General features: G+C 47.0%; 1 protein-coding gene across 5 annotated transcripts in view; it reads right to left on the bottom strand.

Annotated features, from left to right (window-relative positions):
- The window catches only part of NFIC (nuclear factor I C), a 284,683-nt gene that overhangs the window by 211,977 nt on the left and 46,850 nt on the right, over positions 1-25,856 (bottom strand). For all 5 annotated transcript variants that reach the window (XM_030217304.1, XM_030217301.1, XM_030217300.1 and 2 more), the window contains one exon: positions 15,747-16,278. In XM_030217304.1, coding sequence (XP_030073164.1) covers positions 15,747-16,278 — 532 coding nt within the window. The remainder of the gene's footprint in view (positions 1-15,746; positions 16,279-25,856) is intronic.

The following is a 25,856-nucleotide window of genomic DNA, read 5'->3' as shown; positions in this document are numbered from 1 at the left end:
CACCGGCTAAATTAGCCTCAGATACTTAATGCCAGGCCTTCACCAGCAATGAAGATCTGTGCCTGACATTGCTAGTGGCCACCAAAACTTATGTGGGTCTCAGCCGATATTCACGTAGGACCTGCACAGGCAGGTTGGATAGGCCTTATGTTCTTTATCTATCTTCATTTTTAATTTTTTTCCTGTTTATATGGGTCCTGGTTGAATATCGGCTGGGACTTGTGCAAGTTTCATCCACATATGAAGCAGCTCTGCACCCCCCCCCCCCCCCCAATGCAGATCTCAACCTAACTCCCAGCCCTCCAGGTCCTCTAATTCTTTTTCCCACTCCTCCCAGGCCCTAGACTACCACTAGAGATTGTGGTGGCCATTTTCAAGGAGGAACCGAGTGGAGCAAGAGTGAGTGGAGGTTGCTCCTGCCCCAAGGACCACTAGACCACCACAGCCTGTAAGTAGGCCCAAGAGGACTGTCTGGGGCTTGGGGGGGGATTGGAGGTTCTGGGGTGGAGGGGTTCAGAGCTTCATTAAGGGGATGGGGAGCATTGAGTTTTGACCCGAATGATAACTAAGCAGGTGCCAGCAATATTCAATGCCGGCACTCACATAGCTAAGTGACTGAAGTGAGGACTGCTTTTTATACAGTCCTATGTGGTTGCTTAGCTATGCGAGGGCCAGCACTGAATATTGCTGGCACTTGCACAGCTATCAACTCCTTCTCCGGAACACCCCCTTCCAGCCCACTTCAAAACTGGCTGGTTAAGTTTCGCTCAATATCGAAGTCATAAGAACATAAGCACCGCCATACTGGGAAAAGACCAGGGGTCCATCAAGCCCAGCATCCTGTCTCCGACAGTGGCCAATCCAGGCCTCAAGAACCCGGCAAAAACCCAAAAACAAAGCAAAAATTTAAATTAATAATGTTCAATGGACTTTTCCTTCAGGAATCTGTCCAAACCCCCTTTAAACTCAGCAAGGCCAACTGCTGTCACTACATTCTCCGGCAACGAGTTCCAGAGTCTAACTACGCGCTGAGTAAAGAAAAACTTTCTCTTATTTGTTTTAAATCTACCACATTCTAGCTTCATCTTATGTCCCCTGGTTCTATTATTGTTAGAAAGTGTTAACAAATGCTTCGTGTCTGTCCGCTCCATTTCTCTCCTGCCTGCTTATATCGCTTTGAATATTGACCAGATAAAGTTCAGGAAGAATATCCCAAGAAGTGTTGCTAGTTCCTCCATTTTCAGAGAAAGTTGTCCACGCTAGCACTGCGTCTCATTGGAGCCAACTCTGTGGGTGCTGTGGGTGCTTGAGCACCCCCAATATTGAGAAAATTCCTTATATGTATCCAGGGAGGGGTTATTTTCATGGGGCTTAGCACCCCCAATAATTTTGAAAAGTTGGCTCCTATGCTGCGTCTACCTTTGGACACAGAGACACATCTCTTCTTCTCATCACGCCTGTCCTATGAGTATCATGCTTGTGCAAGACACCAGCTGTCAGAAGAGCATATAGTAAGGAGGCTTTAACATTCATCTGTCTGCAGGGTCGCCGAAAGACTGAGCCGGGCCCAGGGCAGAGCTGCCGCCGAGCCGGGACAAGGCCACCGCCCTCCCCCCCAAGGATCACCGCCGCCCCCCGCAATTACAAATACCTTGGCTGGCGGGGATCCCAAGGCCCTGCCAGCAGATGAAGCCTCCCTCCAGCCTGCTCTTCATCACCAGAAGAAGTCTGCTGTTCACTCTGCTGCATTGCCTGCCAAGTGGCTGCTTTTTCTCTCACATTGCGCATGCTCGGTTTCAAAACCGAACATATGCGCCCTGAGGGTAAAAGCAGCCACTTGGCAGGCAATGCAGCAGAGTGAACAGCAGACTTCTTCTGCTGGCGGGGCCTGGGGGGGGACCCCGCCAGCCAAACTAGAGGCCCTGGCCTGAAGCCCTGCTGTGTCCGCTCCTCCCCAGCCTCTACGGGGGACCCAGCGCCAGAGTTTTCTTCAGGAGCAGGAGAGAGAGCAAGATCCTGGAAACAGTGCCGGGCTCCCCTTGGAGGCCAGGCCCAGGGGATTTTAGGCTACAGTAGCATCAGCCTTCATTCACCACTAGCTCAAGGGGGGAGGGGGGCTCCCTAATGCTATACCCCTCTCAACTCATTCCGTTTTTGGCCAGGTATGTGTGGGTAGGGTAGGGGCCATACTTTCCACACTCCTTCAGTCTTGGACCATAAATCTGGCTTCTAGGTGTTGTCATTGTGTGATCTCAGACTACCTCCCTCCCCCCCCCCCCTCATGGGTCATCATCAGTGCTGCCTCAGCAAGTGGAAGGGAATCAAACCTGAGACTACTGTATGGCAGAGCAAAGCATAAGGGCTGAGCAGCACAATGCCCAGACAGCAGGTCAGAAAGGCACAGCACATGGCACACAGAATCCAGACAGGTAACCCCCCCCCCCCCTCCCCGGTAGAACTTGCTCTCATTGCTGCTACTGTGAGATTGGGCACTCCTGCAAGGCTCAGGTCATTTGTGCTGAAGGCACATGACTCTGGGGAAGGTGATACCAATTGCTAAAAATAAGCCTGGACTAGGAGAGATTGCATGCACTGCAGGGGCAGATAAGCCAGAACCAGGACAAGGAACATGCAAATGCCAGAACCAGGGCAAGATTTTACAGAACTGATCTAGACCGCAAACATCATTTGCTGAACTTTTTCTCTTAAGCCCAGCCTTTTCTTGATGGATGACTTAAGATGTTAGATCTCAGCAAGGAAACTGTGGGTTCATCATGCCTTCCCTCTCTATCAATGTATTCTCTTGTGCTGCAGCCAGCTTTTTCCCCCTGCTCTGGGATGATGGAGTTGATTCCTGGATTTGGAAGGGGGGAGGGTTGGATGGACAGGGGCAGAGTCTCAGATTATCTGCTCATCAGAGAAACAGAAAAGGAAGCAAGCCAGGAGGTGCCAGTGCATGACCAGGTCAGGTGTTAGACATGCTGGGGGTCCTGGAAGAAAGGCAGACCCAAAAGGCACAAGCAAAAAATGCCTGCTTCTGCTTCTTGGGACACCTCTGTGGCACGAGGACTCAGGGTCATTGCCTTGGTTGTGCTCCCTCCGCCCCCCCCCCCCCCCCCCCCACAACACTGGCATTGAGTACATTCATCAGAGTCACTGATCTGCCATTATACAACCTCACATTTGACTTTCAGCCATCAGACCTCCCTTCTCCCAAACTAGGGTTGCCAATTACTTATCAATTACATTGATTCAGGCCCATGTAACCAGCTTACCCTTTAATTCTATAACAGCTACAGGGCCAGTTTAACCATTGGACCAGGTGAAGCACTGGTTCAGGGCACTGACAATAAAGGGTGCCAAAATCAACCTCTGACCTCAAGCGGTTTAATGTTTAAAGCAATGGTTCCCAAACCTGGTCCTGGATGCACCCCAGCCAGTCAGGTTTTCAGGATATCCACAATGAATATTCTTGAAAGAGATTTGCATGCACTGTCTCCACTGCATGCAAATCTCTTTCATGAATAGTCATTGTGGACATCCTGAAAACATGACTGGCTGGGGTGCATCCAGGACCAGGTTTGGGAACCACTGGTTTAAAGCCTTCTCTTCTCCCTACTCCCCATGGATCTGACCTCTCTCCCCTCCTCTCGTACCCCTGACCCAGTCTTTCTCTCCCTCCCTCTCCACACCCACGGGTCTAGCATCAATCCTTCTTTGATTCTCTCATTCCCCCTCCCCTCCCCAGTTCTGTAAACTTTGTGCTACTTACTCTAGTTGCTTTCGAGCAGGCCCTGGGTCTTCCCTCTGCCGCCCTGCCTTCTCTGATGCAATTTCCTGTGGGCAGGTCACAGTAGAGGAAAGATCCAGGGCCTAGCTGAAAGCAGCCTGTGTTCAGGCTGATAACTCACGCAAGATTTACAGAACCACAGGAGAGGGAGGAAGAGGGAGAGAGGAGAAGGAGCGATGTAGGCCTGGCAGGGAGGTGAGGGGGGGAAGAGAGACCAGGTCAGGGGGAGGAGAGGTGAGCAGAACTGATGCGGGGGGGGGGGGGGGGGGGGGGGAGGCATCAATCCAATCCAAACTGGCTCAGGGTGCCACAATCCCTTGAGCTGGCCCTGAACAGGTCATCTAAAGTTAGGTACCAGCAGTGCAAGTAAGTTATAGAATATTTGCACCTACACATGAGTCAGGCGACTGTTACGTGTGTAAATGCAGGCCTCATGCCAGAGCAACAGTCTATAACTTAGTGCCTAAATGCAACAGGGGGAGGAGGGGTATGGGAGTGTCCAACATGTATACTCACATTACGCACTAAAGTGCTGAATATAGGTGCACATTTGCGCCTTCTACTGACATAGTAATTTAAAACTCTATGTCTGATCTTCAAGGCCCTGAAAGGAAATGGCCCTGAGTATCTGAAGAATAGGATGATCCTCCACACACCGCCAAGGCCACTAAGGTCCTCCCAAGGACTTTTACTAACTACACCCTCTCCAAAAGACATTGTGATACCCCCAAGCGAGCCTTCTCCGGAGTAGCCCCCACACTCTGGAATGCACTGCCTGAAAGGCTCCGCTTAACACAAGACTACCTCTACTTCAGGAAGCAGGTGAAAGCTTGGCTCTTCAACCAAGCCTTTAACGGAAGAAGTAACTAACTTGTTAGTCTCACTCACACACACAAGGATTGACTCGGGCTGCACATACTGCAGCGGGACATGTTTATCCACTCCTACCCTAGCTGAGATAATATTTAACCATCTCTCTGACCTCACGTGCAACTTTCTTCAAATCAATCACCTTACTTTCTAATTCTTACTCATCCATATGTTACAACTTTGCCTTACCCTTCACTACCAATTATAATGTTCTAGTACATTTTGTGTTGTCATTGCAAGTACAGTGATACTTCGGTTTTCGTCGATAATCTGTCCGAAAACAATTGGCGAAATTCGAAACTGACGATAACCGAGGCAATTATTTCCATATGAATCAATGAGCAGGAGAACGCGTGGGTCACCCTTTGTTTTCGCAAAATTAACAGCGAGGTCACATGGGCACGCCGACGAAATCCGAGGCAACCGACGAAATCCAAGACAAAGTTTTCACGAAAAAAATCAACGAAAACCGAAACCGACGATAACCGAAGTTAACAAAAACCTAGGTATTACTGTAGTATACCATGCCATACTTTGTACTGTTGTTCGAATATTTTTACTGCTCTAATTGCCTCCTGCTCATGTTTGATCTATTCTTACCGTACACCGCCTTGAGTGAATTCCTTCAAAAAGGTGGTAAATAAATCCTAATAAATTAATAAATAGTGTAAGCGGCAGTGCCTAAATGTAGACACACAGATGCCAGCTTACACTACTATTCTTTAGCAGCACTAATGCACTATAGCATCGGCTCACAGCCTGTGTAATTTTGGCGAATAACTTGTAGCGCACAGTTATAATATTGCCTCCTATGCGGACACACACCTGCAAGTCTCACACTCACAGCGCATCTCTGCAAATAAAATCTCTCTTGCTCAGTCTACCTCCTCGATCTCCCACTATGGTCCAAGGTAGTACCACCACCTGCCCCCTCCCTCCTTTCAGCAAGAGATTGTTTTCTGTACATTTCCTCTAACTTCATATCATGACCCCCCCCCCCCCCCCCTTGTCCTTCAGATATTCTTTTGTTGCAAGAATAAGTACTGGCGAGGTGCAGCAGATATCATCAAAGCTGCTCCTCCCGCACTCACTGCCTGCTCTTATTTAACCACACTCCGATGACACTTTCAGAATAAGCCCTTTGGATCAGGGACCAGCAGCACACAGTTCACACCATATATACACAATAATCATAGGCAGATTGTATATCTATAATATAACACAAGAGTAGCAATATTTGTTGTAGTACTGCTGAAATAGTGTACTTTATATACATTATTATATAGGAAGGATCTTAAATCATCATCTTTTCCATAAGCTCTAAGAGCTGAAGGAACATTACTAACATCTGGAAAACCATGACCCACACAGCTGCCTCTCTGAAAACATCTAAAAGGAACAAATCAAGAACCCTGGGCTTCACTGTCCTCCCCCCACCCCCCAACTCTCCCAACCAAGGTTCCAGGATATCCAACTCCACTCCAAGTGATCCCCATCACTGGCAAACGAACAGACTCCTTTTAAGCTGTAGCTGATTTTTGTGCTCCAGAGACCCAGACTGGCTTGCAGAAGAGACATAACTACCCCTGGAATAGATGAAGGTGACAAGCATCCAGTATCTTCCAAATTAACTAGATTAACTAGCAGCTGGTATAGTGTCAGTCCTCCCCTTGGCAGCTACTGCACTCATACCACCAGGCCCAGCAGCAGTAGGAAGGTTACAACTCCCACACTGACAGAAGATAGGAAGCTGAAGCTTAGTTTGTAAGAAGCCTGGCCGAGCTGCTGCCACCTCTGCCAGGGCCTTGGCTCCCAGAGAGACCAGACCTTGCCAACTGGCTGAATTTATGAGCAATGGACTAGGCTTTTCCCCAGTACTGCTAACCAACAGAAACTTTGTGTTGGCATCCTGACCACATGCCTGACAGTACTCACAACCCAGCTTTAACTGAGGGACATCAGCACTGCCAAGGGAAGGGCCAAAACTTCACCAACACACTAGGCCAGTGGGTCCCAAACCTAGTCCTGGAGGCACCCCAGTTGGTTAGGTTTTCACAGGGCTTTTTTTGAGGGAGTACTTGGGATTACTGAGTACCGGCACCTTTTTCATTGTCTGCTAAAATTGACCTATGGACCCCAAGTTTTAACAAAAGAGCTCAGGATCTACACACCAATTCTGCCTTGTCATAAATTCTGTGACTGGTTGCAAAAGGCCTGGCTGTTATGGGGTGGGTCCCTCAGTGATCACCCCACCCCTGAAGGGTGGCCTGGCATTTGAGTACCAGTACCTTTTTCGCTAGAAAACATGCATTGGGTTTTCAGGATATCCACAATGAATATTTATGAGAGAGATTTGCATGCACTGCCTCCACTGCAGGTAAATTTCTCTCATAAATATTCACTGTGGATATGCTGAAAAGCTGACTGGCTGGGGTGACTCCAGGACCAGGTTTGGGACCCACTGCACTAGGCAACATGCAGTTACATGGGATCCTTAGTCCCCCCTGGAGCTCTCTGTCCAAGCTTCCAGGGTTAAAATTTCAGCGCTGAGAATAGAAGGGAGCAGTAGAAAAGGGAAAAGGGCAAGGATTGTGAAGGTGAGCATGGACGCACTATGACTTTTCTTTCACAGCGTTGTCAAGAAATGCCAGGTCACTAAGAATGTGCGGAGCCAGGCCTGGTTTTCCATTTCATCTATGCACTTGTAAGTTTGGCCCTTCCTAGATAAACTGCAACAACAGGTCTACAGATGCACTGAGGTCTTGGATTGCCTCCCCTCCCCATTTCTTTCCCCTTCTTTTGACTCTATACTCCCATATTTCAGAGATACCAAGCCAATCAGTTCCGGGCTGGAGACTTTATGGCCAGTTCTGGTTTTGAACTTACATCTCAAAGCAGTATGGGATTTATAGTGCCTGATCTTGCCTACTGAACTCAGTGCTGCAAATCCCATAAGCCACCACGATAGGGTGGTCAGAAATCCAGGCCTGTCCTAAAACTGCCATCCTGGAACTAGGTAACTTGGCATCTCTGCTCCCCCCCCCCCCCCCACCCCTTGGCAGTGCACTATATACATTATCAATACCACCTAGAAATGAAATCAAACCTGTATCCTGCTAGTGTTCATCCCAAAGCATTTTGGTTCTTGTAGTACCTCTACGTTTCTGCTTGGCTAGAGAAAATCTATGGCTTTAAAATCCTCTCCCCTTCTCCTGCCCTTCTAGTGGCTATACAATGTGCTGCATTTGTTTATTTTTATTAGAATAACTAGAGACCACCTGACCTCCCAGAGAAACTCAAAATGAAAAACACAGGAGCAACCACCAAAAGTATCCCAGAAAAGAGTTAACCAATCAGTTCCCTCCCAATTGAATCTCTCTAATCTCCTCCCCCTCTCCCCCCCCCCCCCCCCCCCCCCATCTCCCTTGTGTGAATTCAGCAGAATTAAGAGTTCCTGTTACACACAGCTCCTGGAACTAGCTCTAAGATCCAGCCTTCTACCCCTCCCCCTTCCACCTCTTTCCTCCCCCACTTCCCAGATGTAAATCACAGCACTGATGAGAGTGTTAAGAGTCTATGCTCCTAGCAAGTTATCATTTCCAGATGCCCTTGAAGGCAGCTGCAGCACCAGCACTCTCCCCCCCCCCCCCCCTCCATCCCAACACACACATACCATGTTCCCCCATTCTTCACTGACCACCTCAGCAAAAGCAATAAACCACAGGCTCTCAGTGGCAACTGGCAGCAGCAGGGTAATATGCGATAAAAAAAAATCAATTCTTGTTCCTTGCTAAGATATATTTACAGCCCGCCTCGCACTTCCAATCTGAAGGAAGAGACTGCAGAGATAAGAGGCCTGCATCCCTTGATGCTTAGAGGGAGACCCTGCTCGCCTCCCCCCCCCCCCCCCTCCGAGACCTGTTCCTAAAAGTCCAAGCAGTCACCCTGGCTCAGGGCAACTGGACAGAAGTAAACTAAAGAATTCCTTGCAAACTTGTGCATAGTGAATCCCACCTGGCTCCATGTCTGCAAGTCAGGCTGATACAACCTTGGTTTAATCTTCCCCCCACCCCTGAAAGCTAAACTGAAGGTAACTACAGTGGGCCCCTTCGGGAGCCCAGGCAAGGAGCCCAAATCTTCAGTAGACAAATAATCTTTCATAGTATAGGGAAGACAGGTGTGTATCCTCAAACCATCAATGGTTTCTGCAATATATGAGGCCAGGAAGCCCCCTCCTTCTTTCACTATACTGCAAAACACTGTGTGCTTTAGCAATCCCTCAGAGTCCAGACCTTAAACAGCAGAGGTTCAGGCTTGGGCGGCTGCTGCTACTGCTGGAAAATTGTGCTGACATGAGAAGAAAAAGCTCTTCAAAATTTTATCAGCTCAGCGCGAAGGGGATCCGATGCAGACATGTTCCAGACTGATAAAGTGGGGCGGAAACGGAGGCTGCATCTTAACGAGGTACCGTCTGCGCAACTTGAGAACATTGCCAACAGCCAGGTCCAAGCTGGACGGAGGGGACAACTTAACCATTGCAGGGCCAGCTACTTCTGAAGTCACAGAAAGAAATGAAACGTATTTCCATTTGTTCTGTGTCCCTCTTTCAGACATGATCTCCCCCTCTGCCGGTGGGGATGAAGTGCTAAACAATGGACAGCTGTTATCAGTGGCATACCCCTAGCTTGCTTGCCACCTGGGACGGGTCGCCGCTACGCCCCCGAGACGCCTCACCCCCCACCCACCCCCGAGGCGCATCATCCTCATCCCCCAGAAGCATATCACTCCCACCCCCACCCCACAAAGCGCATCACCCCCACCACCCTTCCTCCTATCAAGGGGAGGTGCACGGAGCAGTTGTGTGGCTGCCAGTTCTGCCGCTCCCCTGCCCCAGAACAGGAAGTAACATCAGAGGGGGCAGGGGACCAGCAGAGAAGACAGCCCTGCGACTGCTCTGTGCACCCCCTTGCTGCCTGCACCCGGAGCAGACCGCCCCCCTCCACCTACTGGCTGTTACTTTAGTCTGCTGGATCTGCTCTTTGAGAAGGGGTACAAACGATCAGTTTCAGTGCCTGACTCCCTGCACACATTCTGCCCTGACTGATTCTCTGCCTGTTGAAGTCATACTAGCTCAGAGGTGCACACTAACCCCTCAGCTCTATATAGATTAAATTTGGCTGTGGATCCCAAATCCACATGCAAGCTAATTAGTGAGCCATTAACAACTGGTGTTAACTGGCAGTCATTTGGGTTTTTGAGAGGATCTGCCCTGCGCCCTATTCTATAACATGCACACCTAAATTTTATAGCGTGCAAATCAAAAGAGGGTGTGGGCATGTGTGGGTTTTGGGTGTTCTCAGAAATTACGTGCGATATTATAGAATAGGCTAATTTATGCGCCCAAATGTCAGGAGTTGCACCCCAGTATTTACACCAGGTTTTAGCAGGCGAGTGCCGTACCCAAAGCTAGGTGCAAAATCTGTGCTGAACTAGCATTCTATCAAGAGTGCAGATCTTCCCACCATTTACTGAATCCCCCCTAAACAACCAGTGGACCAGTGAGTACCAGGAACTTCTCTGTCAACCCTGACAGAATGGCACAAACATAATACAAAAGTAATCATATTCGGCCTGAGATTCAGCCTGCAGTGCCCAGTAGTTCTGAAACAGTTAAGCCCAGATATTCAATGCTGAGTCATGTCTGAGCGCTGGCACTATACATCCAGTTACAGCATTCACCCGGAAGTTAACCGGGCACTGGGCGGCATTCAGACTGGTGCCTGGTTAGCTCAGCAGACAAAGTTATGATAGTTTTTTTTTTTGCTGTCTAAACTTTATGCACTTATTAACCAGTTAGCTCTGCTAACCAGTTAAATGCCAGCTCTGCCCAAGCTCCATCCCTGGACCTCCCTGGCTAACCAGAGATAGTGCCAAGAGGTGGTTACAGACAATATTAAGTGGCACTACCCAGCGGTGTACCGAGGGCAGGGTGGTCCGCCCCAGGTGCAAGCTGCAGGGGGATGCAGCTCCGCCTGTTCCCTGCTCCCTCTGATGTTACTTCCTGTTCCAGGGCAGAGGGAGCAGGGAACCGGCGGAGCCAACAGCCGCGTGGCAGCTCCCAGCACCCCAGGAGATGAGGCAATGCACCCGGGGGGCTGTGTCTTGAGATGAGGCACTGGGGAGGGGGGATGACGCTGCTGCACCTGGGGGGGGTGCAGCGGCAATCCGCCCCGGATGCCAGCCGACCAAGGAACACCACTGGCACTACCCACTTAGGTGCTGCTGAATAGTGGCAGATGGTTAGCTCAGCGGCGTTTAACCAGGTGGGGTATTGGACCCTTTCTGTTTAAATTCCTCCCTTGCATGGCCACCTGTCCTTAAATCCTCACCCACTTGGTTCACATCAGGAAACCATTGTACCAGCCTGCCAGTACATTTCCACTTTGTTCCACACACCCTTCTGCCTGGGCCTTGCCACAAGGCTACTTTTTAGTTGCCCAAAAGTATCACCAGGGAGCAGCAGCTGCTTCATCCCTTCCACCAATAGCCATCATCCCTAGGTTAGCAAGCCTCTGCAGGCAACCTGTAAGTCTTATTTCTAAGGACCCTCAGAACCTAGGTAACAGGAGACAGGGGTGCGATATCAGTTCCTGCCATATGTGGTCACTCTCAGGCCAGGACATGGCCACCATGTTACCTACCAACATGACTTGCAGGGCTACACAGAGCTATGCCACGTATCGCTAAGCAGCTTCCAGGAGATGCCTTCCCGTGTTGATGCCGTGCTGGACACAGGTGTTGTAAAGAATGTAAATTCATCAGCTAAGAACCCGATGTCCCAATTGGAAATAGAGATCTGAAGAAGGGACACCTCCCCCAGGCTCATGCATTCTGGCAGCTCAAGAAAAATTTTTTGCAGACTAGAATACTTCCAAACAGAGGAAAAACCAAACACCTGAGTTTTAATGGGTGTCATGTTTTTACAGCTATAATCTCAAGGGTATATGTGAGTGGAGATTACAAGAAAATTAAAGTCCTGGACCCCACACCAGAAAATAGAGACAGCATTGGGGCCAGGATCAGTCTAAGGATATTAGGAACCCAGGCAAACTTTCAGCCTTCTACCCCCTCTTTGCAATTAACTTTTAAGCTCTTTGCCCCCTCTCTAACAATAGTAACTGCCCTAACACCATTCCTAACAGAATAATCTGGGTAAATGGGATACTTGAAAACTTGTCACCTGCCCTGCTGGCAAAGGGGTAAAAGTATTGCCCATATTTCTTTCAGTTTGTGTGACTGGCAGGACCTGTTGTTTTGATTTGACTGTAGCTGCTCTTTGGTATCCCTCAGAAGCTGAAGCCCTAGGTGACTGCCTAGTCCTGCTGAATGGTTGGGGAAGGGAGTCATTAGACTGATTACAGTATCAGGAACAGGATGCGCTGGTCTAATTTACATCTTCTGTCTCATTGTATACAGCTTGTGAATATGTGTTACCAGGCTTCCCAGCTCCAAGATGCAAGGAGGCAGAACCAGGCTTCCTGGCTCAGTCTATCCCAGATGAAATGCACTTTTCTGCCCCTCTCCTACATTTCCCTGTAAGATTGGCACTGAAAAGAGATTAAAATTCACATATATATTCTGATATTTGCCATATTTTGCTCATATTGTCCTACATAAGTACATAAGTATTGCCATACTGGGAAAGACCAAAGGTCCATCAAGCCCAGCATCCTGTTTCCAACAGTGGCCAATCCAGGTCACAAATACCTGGCAAGATCCCAAAAAAGTACAAAACATTCTATACTGCTTATCCCAGAAATAGTTGATTTTCCCCAAGTCCATTTAATAATGGTCTATGGACTTTTCCTTTAGGAAGCCATTCAAACTTTTTTTAAAACTCTGCTAAGCTAACCACCTTTACCACATTCTCTGGCAACGAATTCCAGGTTCTGCCTTCCAAAGCTATTCAAAAAGGGGCTAATATAATGCCGGACCATTTCCGGTAACCTGCATTGAATACCCAGTTTATTTTTGGCCGGTTCCAACTTCACCGGCCAAGCTGATATTCAGCGCTAACCAGTTAAGTTGGAACCTGCCAAAGATATTCCAGGTATTCATAGGGCCAAACATGACCGCCAAACTTATGCTGAAAATCACCGGATAGCCAATTATATCATGCGATATAACCAGCTAGCCACTAGCCACTAACCGTGAATTTTCAGCGGGTTATAGCCGCCCATGTCCCACTGAAAATTTGCAGATCGTTGGCTAAGTACCATTTAACTGGCCAGATGCCGTTCCTGGTCAGTTAAATGGTTTTGAATATCAGGGGGAAATGTATTAAGTTACGCTAACAGAAAAGTATCATCTTATTTTCTTTGTTAGGTTATATTTCTATTTATTATATTTAAAGTGGACTAACGTGGCAACCACACTATTTTATGCACCTTCCTGTAACCCCTCACTTAAATCATTATAACAAAACTAACGTGACAGGAAACATTTTCACTTTACCAGGACCCAACAGAGGTTTTAAAGGTAGAACCATCTTAAATGCAAGCAGAGAGCCACTTTGAGAAGAACCAGTTCCTGGCCAGGGAAAGTGAAAAGCCTGAGCTTCTTATCAGCTGAGTATTTACAGCCCAGGGGTTGTTACCAATTAGGCAAATCAGCTGACTGAAGGCTGCCTGGAGAGTGACCCAGACATCTGGGGTCAAGGTTAGAAGGCAGCAGGCTGAGAATCTCACTCCACACCCCTCAGAGAAAGTCTCTGGAGCAGGGGGCATTACACTGGCAGAGGGGAGGGCGCTCTCTCTCTCTCACACACACACACACACAGGCCTTTTCCTCAACCCCAGTCTTCATTTCAACAGCCTGTTTAGGGGATTAGGGAAGGGCCCAGCAAGGGGCCAAAGGGGGCAGGAGCAAAAGTCTTGTCATCTCCCTCCCCTTCAGTTTACCTCACCCTCCAAAGTACTATGTAGCTCTGCCCTGACTGTAAACTGAAGGGGAAAGTTTAGAAGAAAAGTGTTTGCTTCTAACTCAGTTTGCCTCAGACTCTGGCCCCCTAGACCCTTGCACTCTTGCTTCCTCTGACTCCTACACACAGACTTGCCAAGATCCTTCTCTGCTGGAGTCAGAGCCTTCCTGTAATTTCCCCCTCGACCTTTCTCTAAAGTTTTCACATTCTACTCAGTTGTCAAAGCGCAGCCTGAGTGCAAGAACATACCAACCGGGCCAAGCTCAAATTCCTCCTAGTATGGTTGTGGTTTGTTTTGGGGGTTTTTTTTCCTGGTGATTCAAAAAATTTCACTCAAATCATGCCTTCTGTAAAACCAACCAAAACGGGGGGGGGGGGGGGGAGTCAACAATAATTATCCTCTCACTTTTTCCTGAGCTCTAGATATATCAAAGAAGCAAACCATGAGAAGGGCTCCAGGTCAATACAAAACAAGAAACAGAACACAAACCGGCACAAGACAAACCCACGTCATTTCTTTGAGATGGCTCATAATGCTTCAGACCAAAGAATTGCCACTGAGAAACTCCAAACAAAATGTGACCATGTTGCCAGGACTCAATGCCATGCTCTTCCCTGGCCCCCAATTTCTACCAAAGCTTTTTCTCTATTGCAGGTCTACCTTTTTTTTTTCACTCTCCCCTTTCTACCCTCTTTTCTTAGAACCTAGTGTGAGGGCTCGCCATGAGCTCCCCTGTTAACTGGAAGTTGAGCCACCCCCTGCCCTCCAATGCTTATGAATGCAAAAGCAGGCTCGGGAACTAAGTCTAGCTGGCTGTTTGGGAAGGCACCTAGGGCTGGATTCCATATATGGTGCCAAGAAATCAGCGCTAAGCGGTATTCCGTAAAGGGCTCCTAAGGATGGCCGCCCTTTATAAAATAGCGTGTAATGCCAGAACCCACGCTTTACTTTCAGCACAAGGATTTATACCAACTGAAAATTAGGCACAAATCCCCCTCATTCCATAACATTGTGCACATTTTAAGGGAACGCCCCTGACCGACCCCTGTCCCTCCCATTGTTATGCCCCCTTTACAGATCCGTGCGGAAACACTTGGGGATGTAAGTAGTTCTGCGTACATCTACCATTTTTGGCCCATTTCGGTGCCTTGCTTCCATTATAACGCTTTTCCATGCCAATTATTGCGTAATGTTAGGCACTGTGTATAGAATTCCCTAACTAGAATGGGAACTAGTTAAGTGGTAATTACAGATCAGGTAATTACAGATCAGGGGCACGGGAGCAGAGGAGAAGGTTGAATGGAAGGGTAATCTTACCTTGAGGCACAATGGACCGTAAGTTGGGGGGGGGGGGAAGGGGGCAGGGTAAGGTAATGACTCCAACTGTATGTTTACTTTCAATTGCTGTACAGTGGGAAACTGGTTAACCCTGGTTGGATAAAATCTTCTTGCAAAGTGCTTCCAAGGCCAAGGCTTCTTCCTGCTCCTTGGAGGCATCCTGCCCTTATACATTCTTAGAATCGACAAAATAAAATTAATAAAACACAAACCATCACATATAGCAAAAAAATGAACAACTACAAAGCCAAAATAATTAAAATAAATATTCACAAAAATAGAAACTTTAAAGGTCACCGAAAACCTCCACACAATCTGCTAACTCTGCTTCATTATCTGACTCCCTCTGATGCCAAATTTGTTTTTTTAAATCCAACCAAAACAAAAACAACAACAACAAAAAACACAACAGGTTTTTAGGTTTATAGGGCAGGCCCTTCTTACAATGTTCAGATCAAGACACAGGAAGTGGCAAGCAGACATTTTACCTCCTGCAATTCTTCCTCCCCTTCCCAGGAGACCCCTCTCTCTCTCTCTCCTAGGGAAAGCAGGCCAATGAGCACACTTTGAATTGATATTGCACAATGGTAAATACATTTGGATTCTGTGTCAGAACAGATTATCAGGCTGGATGAGGGGAGGGAGGAGGGCAAGGAGGAAGAAGCATTTTACACTCTACACAACTGGGCCACATAAAAAATTAGAAAAGAACCCACATTCACTGTCAGCTCCAGCTGGAAGAAAATGCAGGAGGAGGGAGCACCTACCTCTCTCACGAATGAAATATGCCAGGTAGAGGTCAAGCTCCTTAACGGAAACACTAATGTGATGGGGCTGGACACACAGGATGTGATTGGTGCACTGTGCCGCCTTGATAAGCCGCTCACCATCTGTACTCTCCAGTGGGATCCCCTTGAACAAGATAACCATGACCAGGTCCAACCGCCAGACCTTGTCTGCCTGCCGCAAGCAGTCAATGCGGCGCATCTTGCCCTTCTGGTCCGGGTTAGATAGGACACAGCAGGGTGCTTTCTTGCCAGTAATGGAAAGCACAAAGTCCTCCCGAAACTCGGGCCTGATGTCCTTGCGCAGTTTGGCCAGCAGACGGGAGGCCCATTTCTGCTTGACCTCAGGCTTTTCGTTAAGCAGTTCGTCCTTGACGCCCCGCTCTTCGTCCTTTGTCATCCTTTTCTCATGCTTCTTGAAGTATTTTCTCTTGCGGGCCTGCAGGTTGAACCACGTGTAGGCGAAGGCACGGACGTGTGGGAGCAGGGCCTCGATGAAGGGGTGAAACTCATCCTGCAGGAAACAGGTCAAAGGGGGAGAGGAATGGAGGGAGGGAGGGAGGGAGAGAGAGAGAGAGAGAGAGAGAGAGAGGGAGACAAGGAGAAGGTGTAAGAAAAAAATGAATAATGGCAGAACAACAGGGACAACCTGACTCTTTGATTTTGATATCCATTAAAAAAAAAAACAAAAAAAAAAACCTAACTAGCCCCTGTAGACCAAAGCTAATTATAGCCCAGAGCAAATAATTATTCCTTTTAAAGCCTGAAAATTGACCAAAGCAGATCCCAGTGCACTCATCAATGGGTATTTCTGATACACAGATCTAATCTTTTATTTGCTAATAATAATAATAATAATAATAATAACCTAATCATCACAAGTAATCTTGCTTACAGCAATATAGAAAATACATAGGAAAGTAATAATAAAAAGCAAGAAAAAAATATTACACGAAAAAATATAACAAATCCCTGACATTTCAATTTAGCTCACCAATACAAACAGAGACGGAGTTATATCAATTGGAGTACATAATTAAATAAATTGGAAAAAAAGAGAAACATTTTCCTCATTGGGCAAAGCTTCTTCCTTGCAGTACAGCCTTCAGACCCCTAATGTTTTGTTTTATTCGTATTTATTATCTTTAAACGTGGACTAACATGGCTATCACAGCACTTTACTCAAATCCCTTGGGAAACCACTAATTGGAGGACCAACCCCAGGACTCACTAATATTAAGGCACAGAGAATTACATTTTTTGTTTTTGCAAGGGAAGGGAACAGGGGTCCTTTTACTAAGCAGTGGTAAAAAGTGGCCTGCAGTAGTGTGGACGTGTGAAATTGGCACACACTGGGCCATTTAATACTGCAGCTGGGAAAAAGGGCTGCTTTTAATGGGTGAAGTAAGTGGTTGTGCTCTACAATTAAAAGTAGCGCGTGGCTATTTACTGCCTGAGCCCTTATCGCCACCCATCGACCTAGTGATAAGGGCTCACACGCTACTCCCAAAATTATTAAGATTAGAGGATACAAATACCCGTTTTCATAAAACCCTAAAAACATATCTTTTTCAAAATACATTTGATAATAATGCAGGACAAAGAAAAGATAAAAAAAAAAGAGATGCTAATTTACAGCTTGAATTATTATAAATTTGTAGGTTTGGTGTAATTGTTATTATTATTTGTTATTAACTTTTGTATGGTTGGTTTGCTGTGCTTTCCTATCAATTACTGGATTTCCTAGATGTTATTATGTGTGTTTTTAAATGTTTTTTTTAACATGTAAACCGTTCTGTTTTGCCAAAGCAATAAGTAACGGTATAGTAAATAAATAAACGATAAACGATACTTGTGCAGTAATCAGGCAGCGCGTGCCAATGTGTCCGCGTTGCCGATTACCACCAGGATCACCCCCGCGGTAAGAAATAGAAAAATATTTGCTACCACGGGAAACAGTGCATGTCAACTTCAAAACTACCGCAGGAAGCCCGTGCTACCCCTGCGGTAGTGCCAATTTCACGCACGCTACCCGCTTCTTAGTAAAAGGACCCTTATCGTTTTGGGGCTCAAATATTTTTTTGTTTTGCCTCGGAGACTGAAACCCCTCTCCACACAGGTTCCTTTCATTTTTAAGCTTCCCTCAATGTCAGGTGTCACTACTTGTTCAGTGTTCTAGATGCAAACATGACCTTCACCCTGCAAACAAGAAATTTAATGGTTCTCTCCATTGGTGGCTCCCTGTAGATGTAACTTTTTTTTTCTTTCAGTTAATTAAAATACCACAAAGAATTGAAATGCCAGCTACAGCTCAGTACTGCAACAGAATGAAACAGGGAAACTTAAGACTCCTAAATTTGCTTCTCTGTTCTTTTTTTTTTATCCGGGTAATATGCATAAAAACAACAAATTTAGAAGTTAAAGAGATGCAGAAACCGGACCTGCATTTGGCTTCCAGACCTCCCTGCAGCTCCAGGTCCCTGTGCTGGATTTAATATGGTTCAAGTTACAAATAATTGGGAATTGCATCAGGCAAAATTGCTCACTGGTGCCATTCTGGTGCTAGAGTGGTTGGGAAATTTGTATTTTTATATGAAGATGACTGTAATATGTGACCACTCCCAAGGTAAGGAGGCAATAAACCCTCGATGAAACCTCATCCATTTTCCCCTCTCCATAACACAAATACAAAATGAAACAAAGTCAGCCCTGCCACTCACAAAATGCAAAATCAGGAGCGCCATTAAACTTTAGAAAGGCTTTGGGAGACCATCTCCCCTCCCTGACCACCAGCAAAACGGAGGGACCCCTCTTCCTTCCCTGACCACCAGCACGGAATGAGGGAGCCCCTGTCTCTGTTTCTAACACCACTACAGACTAAGGGAGCCCCTCTCCCTATACCTTACACCAAAACAGACTGAAGGAGCCCCTCTCTCAAGACCAAAAGACCCCTCTCCCTTCCCTGACCACCAGCACAGAATGAAGGAGCCCCTGCCTCTGTTTCTGACACACCACAGACTAAGAGAGGCCCTCTCCCTATATCTGACACCAGCACAGATTAAAGAAGCCCCTCTATACCTGGACACAAGCACAGATTATGGAAGCCCCCCCCCCCCCCCCTCCTCTGCTTTACCATCAGTACAGACTCTTGGAGACCAACTTTCTTGCTGAATATCATATATTAGGGCATCAAGGAAGGAGTTAAAGACGTAAATTTCAGTCCCTGTCACCTCAAAAGTCTTATCATCCATGAAGAGTACAAAGACATGCTCATTAGAATAATGTCTTGATTTGTGCAGCTCATGTCTGCTGATGTAGGGATTTTTAGAGTTTCTAAATAGTGCAAATGGAATGAGCAGATGGAAAGAGCTAGGATGGGCAATTCTGCAGCCAGGTGACAAGTGTTTACTAATGAAGTACTCAATGAAAATGAACAGACTGCGGGAGCCCCCCTCTCCCTGTACCTGACACCAACAGTGACTGAGGGAGCCCCTCTCCTTATATCTGACACAAGCAACGACTGAGGGAACCTCTCTCCCCTCCCTAATACCAGCAGAAATAAAAGGAGTCCCTCTCCCTATACTTTCACAAGCACAGACTGAGACATTTTCATTTCTACGTGCAGAAATGTTAGAATAGGTACAGTTTAGAAAATACCTCGATTGCAACAAAACAAGGTTAAAACATTATGAATGAAAAAAAACAGCAAACAAATTTATTATATTAAAGAAATGAATTTCTTATAAACCTATTGACAAAGTTCAGTAAACAGTGAATCTGGTCCTTGGTAGTGACACTTGTATGAGTGACTTCATTAACATTATTTTCACAGTAATTTCACTGCCATCCAGCGATATAGGGAGAGTTATAATTAGAAGCAAAGAATGCCAGATAGGCCGTAACATTTTTCTTTTATCATGGCCTACTGCTCTCAGGCTGGGGGAGTCAAGGGAAACAGAGCAGAGGGAGGGAGCTGTGCCGGGCACCTGCGTGTGTTGGGAGAAATACTCAGTGAGTAGAATACTTTACTTTTTGGTGCTAGCCTTCAACTGGCACAAGAAAGAAGAAAGTTAGATCACTCTGCAAAGGAAATTAGATAAGTAAGAAGCAAGGGAGCAGTGAGTGGCCTTGAGAGCTTTGCTCTAATAAAGCTGTGTCTGGGAGGGAGATTGTCTTGGGAAGGTAAAAGGAGGGAATGGAAGGTGTAACTCATTTCTTTAGATCAAGAGGATGTATATAAAGGATCCATATCAATTTCAACAGAGCCCCCCCCCCAGAGTTGGTCTTAGCAATTGCAGGGCCCTGTGCAAATCAGTTCAATGCCCCCCCCCCCCCCCACCCACGTCCCTGCCTGCACCTCCCACCTGTGCCCGCCACCATAGGCCATAATTTATCAGAGTTTAAAAGGAGGTTTTAAGCTCTTGGAAACCCACCTCACCCTGTACCTTGATGTGTGTCCACCACGTTTCAGTAGAGAGCAGCAGACAGCAGCAGCGATTTTCATATCCTCTCAGCTGCTGAGCCCAGAGCCTTCTCGCTGCTTCATCCCGCCCTTGCGGAAGCAGGAAGTGACATCAAAAGGGGGTGGGACGCAGCAGCGAGGAGGCTCTGGGCTTGGCAGCTGACGGGATATGAAAATCGCTGCCGCTGCCTGATGCTCTCTACTGAACTGTGGATGCACGTTAAGGTACGGAGCAGGGAAGTGTTCCAAGACAGGAGGACAGACATGCCAGAGATGCGGGGCCCCTAGGAGCATGGGGCCCTGTGCGACCGCCCCTGTTTCCCCTGCCTAAGACTGGTCCTAAGGCCTCCTTAAACACATACATACCACCCCCCCACACACACATATATACCTACAAAGATATCCCCATTAAATGTACACTCTCACACCCAAAGACATCCTCTGTGCAAACGCATACAGGCACAGACGCAAAGGAATCCCTTTGCTAAATGTACATACATCCCCTTGCCCACATACCCATGGCATCTACCCTGCATGCAAAGCAAATGCTACTATATATAACACTGCATGATCCTGCTATCAACTGACATATTAATTAGCTATTTGTCTTTCAAACAAACTCAGGTGAAGACTTCTCAACAAAATAACTAAACAACTTGTACCATCTAGTCTGGTGCATGTAGTGCACCAAGGATTTTGCTTAGCCTAAGACCCAGTTCACTCTTTGCACTTGTCCTGTAGCCAAAAATTGCCAGATGCTGCTCCAATTCATCGCAGAGTGGGAAGGCCATTCATAGTTGGCTCTCCATTCCTTCCTTCAACCAACAAGTGCACTTTGTTATCTGGTATCCCTCCTTTCTCAAGCATGTTGGGCTGAGGAATCATAACAGCAAAGGACTAGGGGACAGAAGAAGAGGGACAATGGTCTACCCAAATCCACACTTCCCAGGAGTGATTTTCATGAACATCTGAAGACATGTGGGAACCTTGTGAAGGGTCTCACACATGCATGCAACCACGACAAGCTACAGAGAGAAACAAAATATTCCACTAATATATCTGACAATTATAACCAAGAGGGGAAACAACACTTCATTAGAGAAATTCCAATGACTACCCTGCCTAAAAAATGGTGCAAACAGTCACCGAAAGCATGGTTGTCATGGAAGGGAACATATTTTTTTGGTAGCCACCTCTATTTATTTGATTTTCCCCTAAAATATTAAACTACCTTTAGCCAACTCCTAATCCTTCTTCCACAATGACAGCAATCTGTCGACAACTGTGTTTTGAATGTTGAGCTAGCAGGAAGACCATCCATTTATTACTGAATGCACCAGCGAGTTAGAATATACCTCTGGGCTCCAATGAGTCTTTTTTTATTTAATTCTTATTCTTTAACTCTGACAAGTAATTTGGGACTACAGATTGCTCACAAACGGGAGCTTGAGTAGCAGGACTGACTTGAAGCACCAGCAACAGACTGAATTAGTAGGAACCATCAGGTTGGTGTTCTCAATTGGCCCCAGTACTAGTTCCACCTCCTAAGTAAAATTACAAGTTACTCAGAAAAGAAATAACACCATATAATTTGTTACAGGTGCTTCTGTAGAAACTTGAAACCTCCTCCTGCTCCCTTCTCCCTCCTCTGAGGGTGGATAAAGACCTTATTAAGACTGGTGCCCAGTTAACTCACTTACTTAACCGGCTAGCAGCCTGAATATTGCCTCTAACTGGTTAAGTGCTGGCTCTACCTACACTTTACCCCTAACCTAGCCAGCTAGTCAGTGGCGGCCCTACCAGTAGGCCACCTGAGGCGGGGGCCTCAGGCAGCACTCTTGTGAGGTGGTATCACCCTCTGCCCAACCCCGAAATTACCTTTTTCTTTTCTTGTTTTTCAAAGGAAGGCGGTGGCACTGACTCCCATAAGCTGCCCTGCCACTGGTCCCAGCCCCTTCTCTCTACTGCAGGTGGCCCACCTCTGAGGCAACAGGAAATTACATCAGAGAGGTGGACCACTCGCAGTAGAGAGAAAGAGCCGGGACCAGTGGCAGGGCAGCCTATGGAAGTTGCTACCACTGCCTTCTTCTGAAAAGCAAGAAAAGAATAGAAAAGGTAATTTTGGGGACAGGGAAGCAGGAGGGGAGGGGCGGGGCGGGCGACGGGGTGAGAGGCGATGGCAGTGGAGGAGCCGGGGAGGCAGATTGTATTGGGCCACCCCTTTGACTACTGCCTTGATGGTCAGAGGGGGATATTCAGTGGCATTAACCAGTTAAGTGCCGCTGAATATCCAGACATGGCCAACTCAGCAGGATTTAACCAGGCAGGTGCCTCTCCTGCCCTTTTAAACCATTTTGAGTATCAACCCCTTGATTCTTTGAAACACTGCACAGGTTTTAAAATAAATAGAGGCTCATTTTCAAAGCACATAGCCTTACAAAATTACATATATTATACGTAACTTTGTACTGTAAGTCAATGTGCTTTGAAAATGAGCACCATAATTCTAATTAATTATGAAACACTGGTGGCAAAAAGAAAAGCATTATTTGTTGGTATATATAGGACATAGACACACACAATAATCAGAAGATGTTTTGTGGCAAAAAATGATGTATTCTTTGATCCTGAACAGTCACGAGATTTTTTGAGTGCAAGAGAAGTGGAAAGGGTGGGTGTTGTTTCCTATACTTAGCACATACCAGCTGTAGAAACTTGTTAATCTTTTCTGTCCTTTTGGTTATTTTTTCTTTTCTTCTTTAAGGGGCCCTTTTACAGAGCGGCAGTAAACCCAACGTAGGCTTACCCCTCGCTCTTCTGGGGCTACCACTGACCCAACGTGGCTGCCAGCGGTATTTCCGTCCTGAGAGCGCGTCATTTCTGGGGGAAAAAGAAAACCCCTGGAAATGGCTTGTGTGGCGCTAACCCAGCAGTAATCGAGCATCAACGCTCAGTGCTCAGTTACTGCCAAGTTAGCGTCAGTGCTCAGTTACTGCCAAGTTAGCGTGAGAGCCCTTATCACCACTTCAATGGGTGGCAGTAAGGGTTCCCCACCACATAGCCATGCGGTAAGTTATCTCACCGCAAGGTCATTTTTTTTGGGGGGGGGGGGGGGATTTTACCGGTTGTGGAAAAAACGGCCCTGGCATGCGGGAAAAACAGCTCCCACCACTAGCACAGGGCCCTTTTTCCCACAGCTTGGAAAAAGGACCCCTAACTTTTTACTGGGTTGGTCCCGCCTCAAATTATTATTGTGAACTAAGAATCTGACTTAGTTTTCTTCTTATGCTACTTGGTGGGATTTTTATTTATTTCTAATTTTCAAGTGCGATTACTTGATTTGTAAGTGACTTGTTAATAAATACAATTTAAAAAAACAATCAGAAGAGGGTGTAGTGAAGGTAGAAATTGGTCAAGTGGACCTAGGCTCCGCCCAGTAAAAAAATCTGCCAATCTGCAGCTGCCCAAAATGGAAAATAAACCTCAGAACATCCATTCTGGAGCTTGCTGGTGCTTTCTGATGGAGAAAAGAGTTGAGCTGCACTGCACAGGACAGAGTGATTCAGCTGTGTACACAGCAAGAGGAAAGCAAAGCTATAATCCCCAGTGTGGTCACAAGACACAGTGTGCTTATTGTATTTCTTCCCTCCCCACCCCCCTAATTCAAAAAAACTGCATTTCTAACAAGTTTAAAATGAACTCTGCGGTGGCCAAGGAAAATTCATTCTTTAGTCTGAAAGCAGAGCTGTCAAGTGATTAGGTTTTTGGAGGATGATTTTTGGAACAGTCCAGCTTTTTGGACGTACATCCCAATGTGCTGTGGAATTTGCAGTCCTCCGAGTATACTGCTTGAAATTATCCTGAGAGCACCAGATAGCTTCAGGATGGGGATGGCCAGAAATCCAGGACTGGCCTTAAATCCCCCCCCTCTTTCAACTGGGTGACCTGGCAGCTGTGATAAAACAGGGGTCCAAACTCAGGTGATGGCCCCATGGATAGGAAGAAACCCAGTTTCAGAAGGGGAATTCCAGGCCAGTCCTAGCTTTTTTTTTACACCCTTCTCTTCCTCATGCATTCTGATTCCTGTAGTAATGATGGACATTCAAAAATCCAGACTTGGCCTAAAAGGCCTGTCCCCTAGAAACCGGGTGTGATCATGTCTTTACAGGGACGTAGCTACGGGGGGGGGGGGGGGGGGGTCACAGGGGTCAGGACCCCTGGTTTGGCAAGTGGGGGACCCCAACCACCGCCAGCCAAAGCCTTCTTCTGTGCGGTCTCCGGCGCAGCCGCGTTTGCTGCCTGCCCCCTGCTCTTCTTTCTTCTTGCTCCTCCTGTGCATGCTGACGCTCAGCAAAGGTATTTGTTTGTGAGGGGGCAAGGTGAGGTAAGGTGGTGGGGGGGCTAGAAGGTGAGGCGTGGCGGTGTGGGGGCGGCACTCAAAATGTGCCCCCAACCTCGGGCTCTGGCCCCTTCCCACCTCTGCAGAGCAGTAAGCTCCATTCTGGGTCACTTCTATTGTAAGCTCCATGGAGCAGGACCCTCAGTAATGTGTAGCTGTAAAGCAGTGCATATGTCTAGTAGAGATACAGAACTAAGCACAGTATTTTCCATGGCAGAACCCACTGTTTTCTTAGGTGCCCCCCCCCCCCCCCCGTAAGCCATAATGGGACTTCGTTTCTTCTAGTCATTGGTTGTTTCCATTCTTTTCCAGCTACTACATGGCTAAGAAGAAGAGATGCATAATCTGCAGCTGATGTCACTACATTTAATGACCTCATCTGGAGAGAAAACACATGCTCAGCTTTGTACCTACCGTTTGTTCTATATTCAAAGAGCAAACTAAGCAGATGCCATTTATAGACTGGAACAGAACTGGGAAACTAGAGCTATTTTTAATGATCTGATCAGAACAATACTTTATCCATTTCTTCTATCCTATGCTTGGCTGTCTACCTCCCCCTTCCCCCCCCCCCCCCCCTTTTAAAACTGTCTGGGGTAAGAGCTAACTGGAAGGAGTTACTTCACACTTTATCAAACCTGTCTGGGTTACCGTTTTCACCAATGAATATCGATGCAAAAATCAGCATTCAAGGGAGACCCCCAAATAAGCAAATTTATCTCATTAATATATTAAATCACAGGGATCCTGGGAAACCTGACTGACTGTGGGGAAACCAAAGCCAGGTGTGGAAAGCTCAGAGCAAATTTACAATATAGGGAAAGAGAGCTTCCAAGTAACTATTGCAAGTTTAAGCTCAGTCTTGGAAGGCAAAAGACCAACCTGTGAGACACTGGCAGGCTCATTTTCGAAGGAGGACACCCATCTTTCGACATAAATCAAAAGATGGGCGTCCTTCTCACAGGGTCGTCCAAATCGGTATAATCGAGAGCCAGCTTTGGGCGTCCACAACTGCTTTCTGTCGTGGGGATGATCAAAGTTCCTGGGGGCGCATCGGAGGCATAGCAAAGGCGGGACTTGGGCATGCCTAACACATGGGCATCCTCGACCCATAATGGAAAAAAAAAAGGGCGTCCCTGACGAGCATTTGGACGACTTTACCTGGTCCTGTTTTTCTTATGACCAAGCCACAAAGAGGTGCCCGAACTGACCAGATGACCACCAGAGAGAA

The sequence above is a fragment of the Microcaecilia unicolor genome, chromosome 11 (assembly GCF_901765095.1).
Source record: "Microcaecilia unicolor chromosome 11, aMicUni1.1, whole genome shotgun sequence".
Classification (NCBI taxonomy): Eukaryota; Metazoa; Chordata; class Amphibia; order Gymnophiona; family Siphonopidae; genus Microcaecilia; species Microcaecilia unicolor.
The sequence above is the reverse complement of the archived record's forward strand: the minus strand, read 5'-3'. Positions and strand labels throughout refer to the sequence as shown.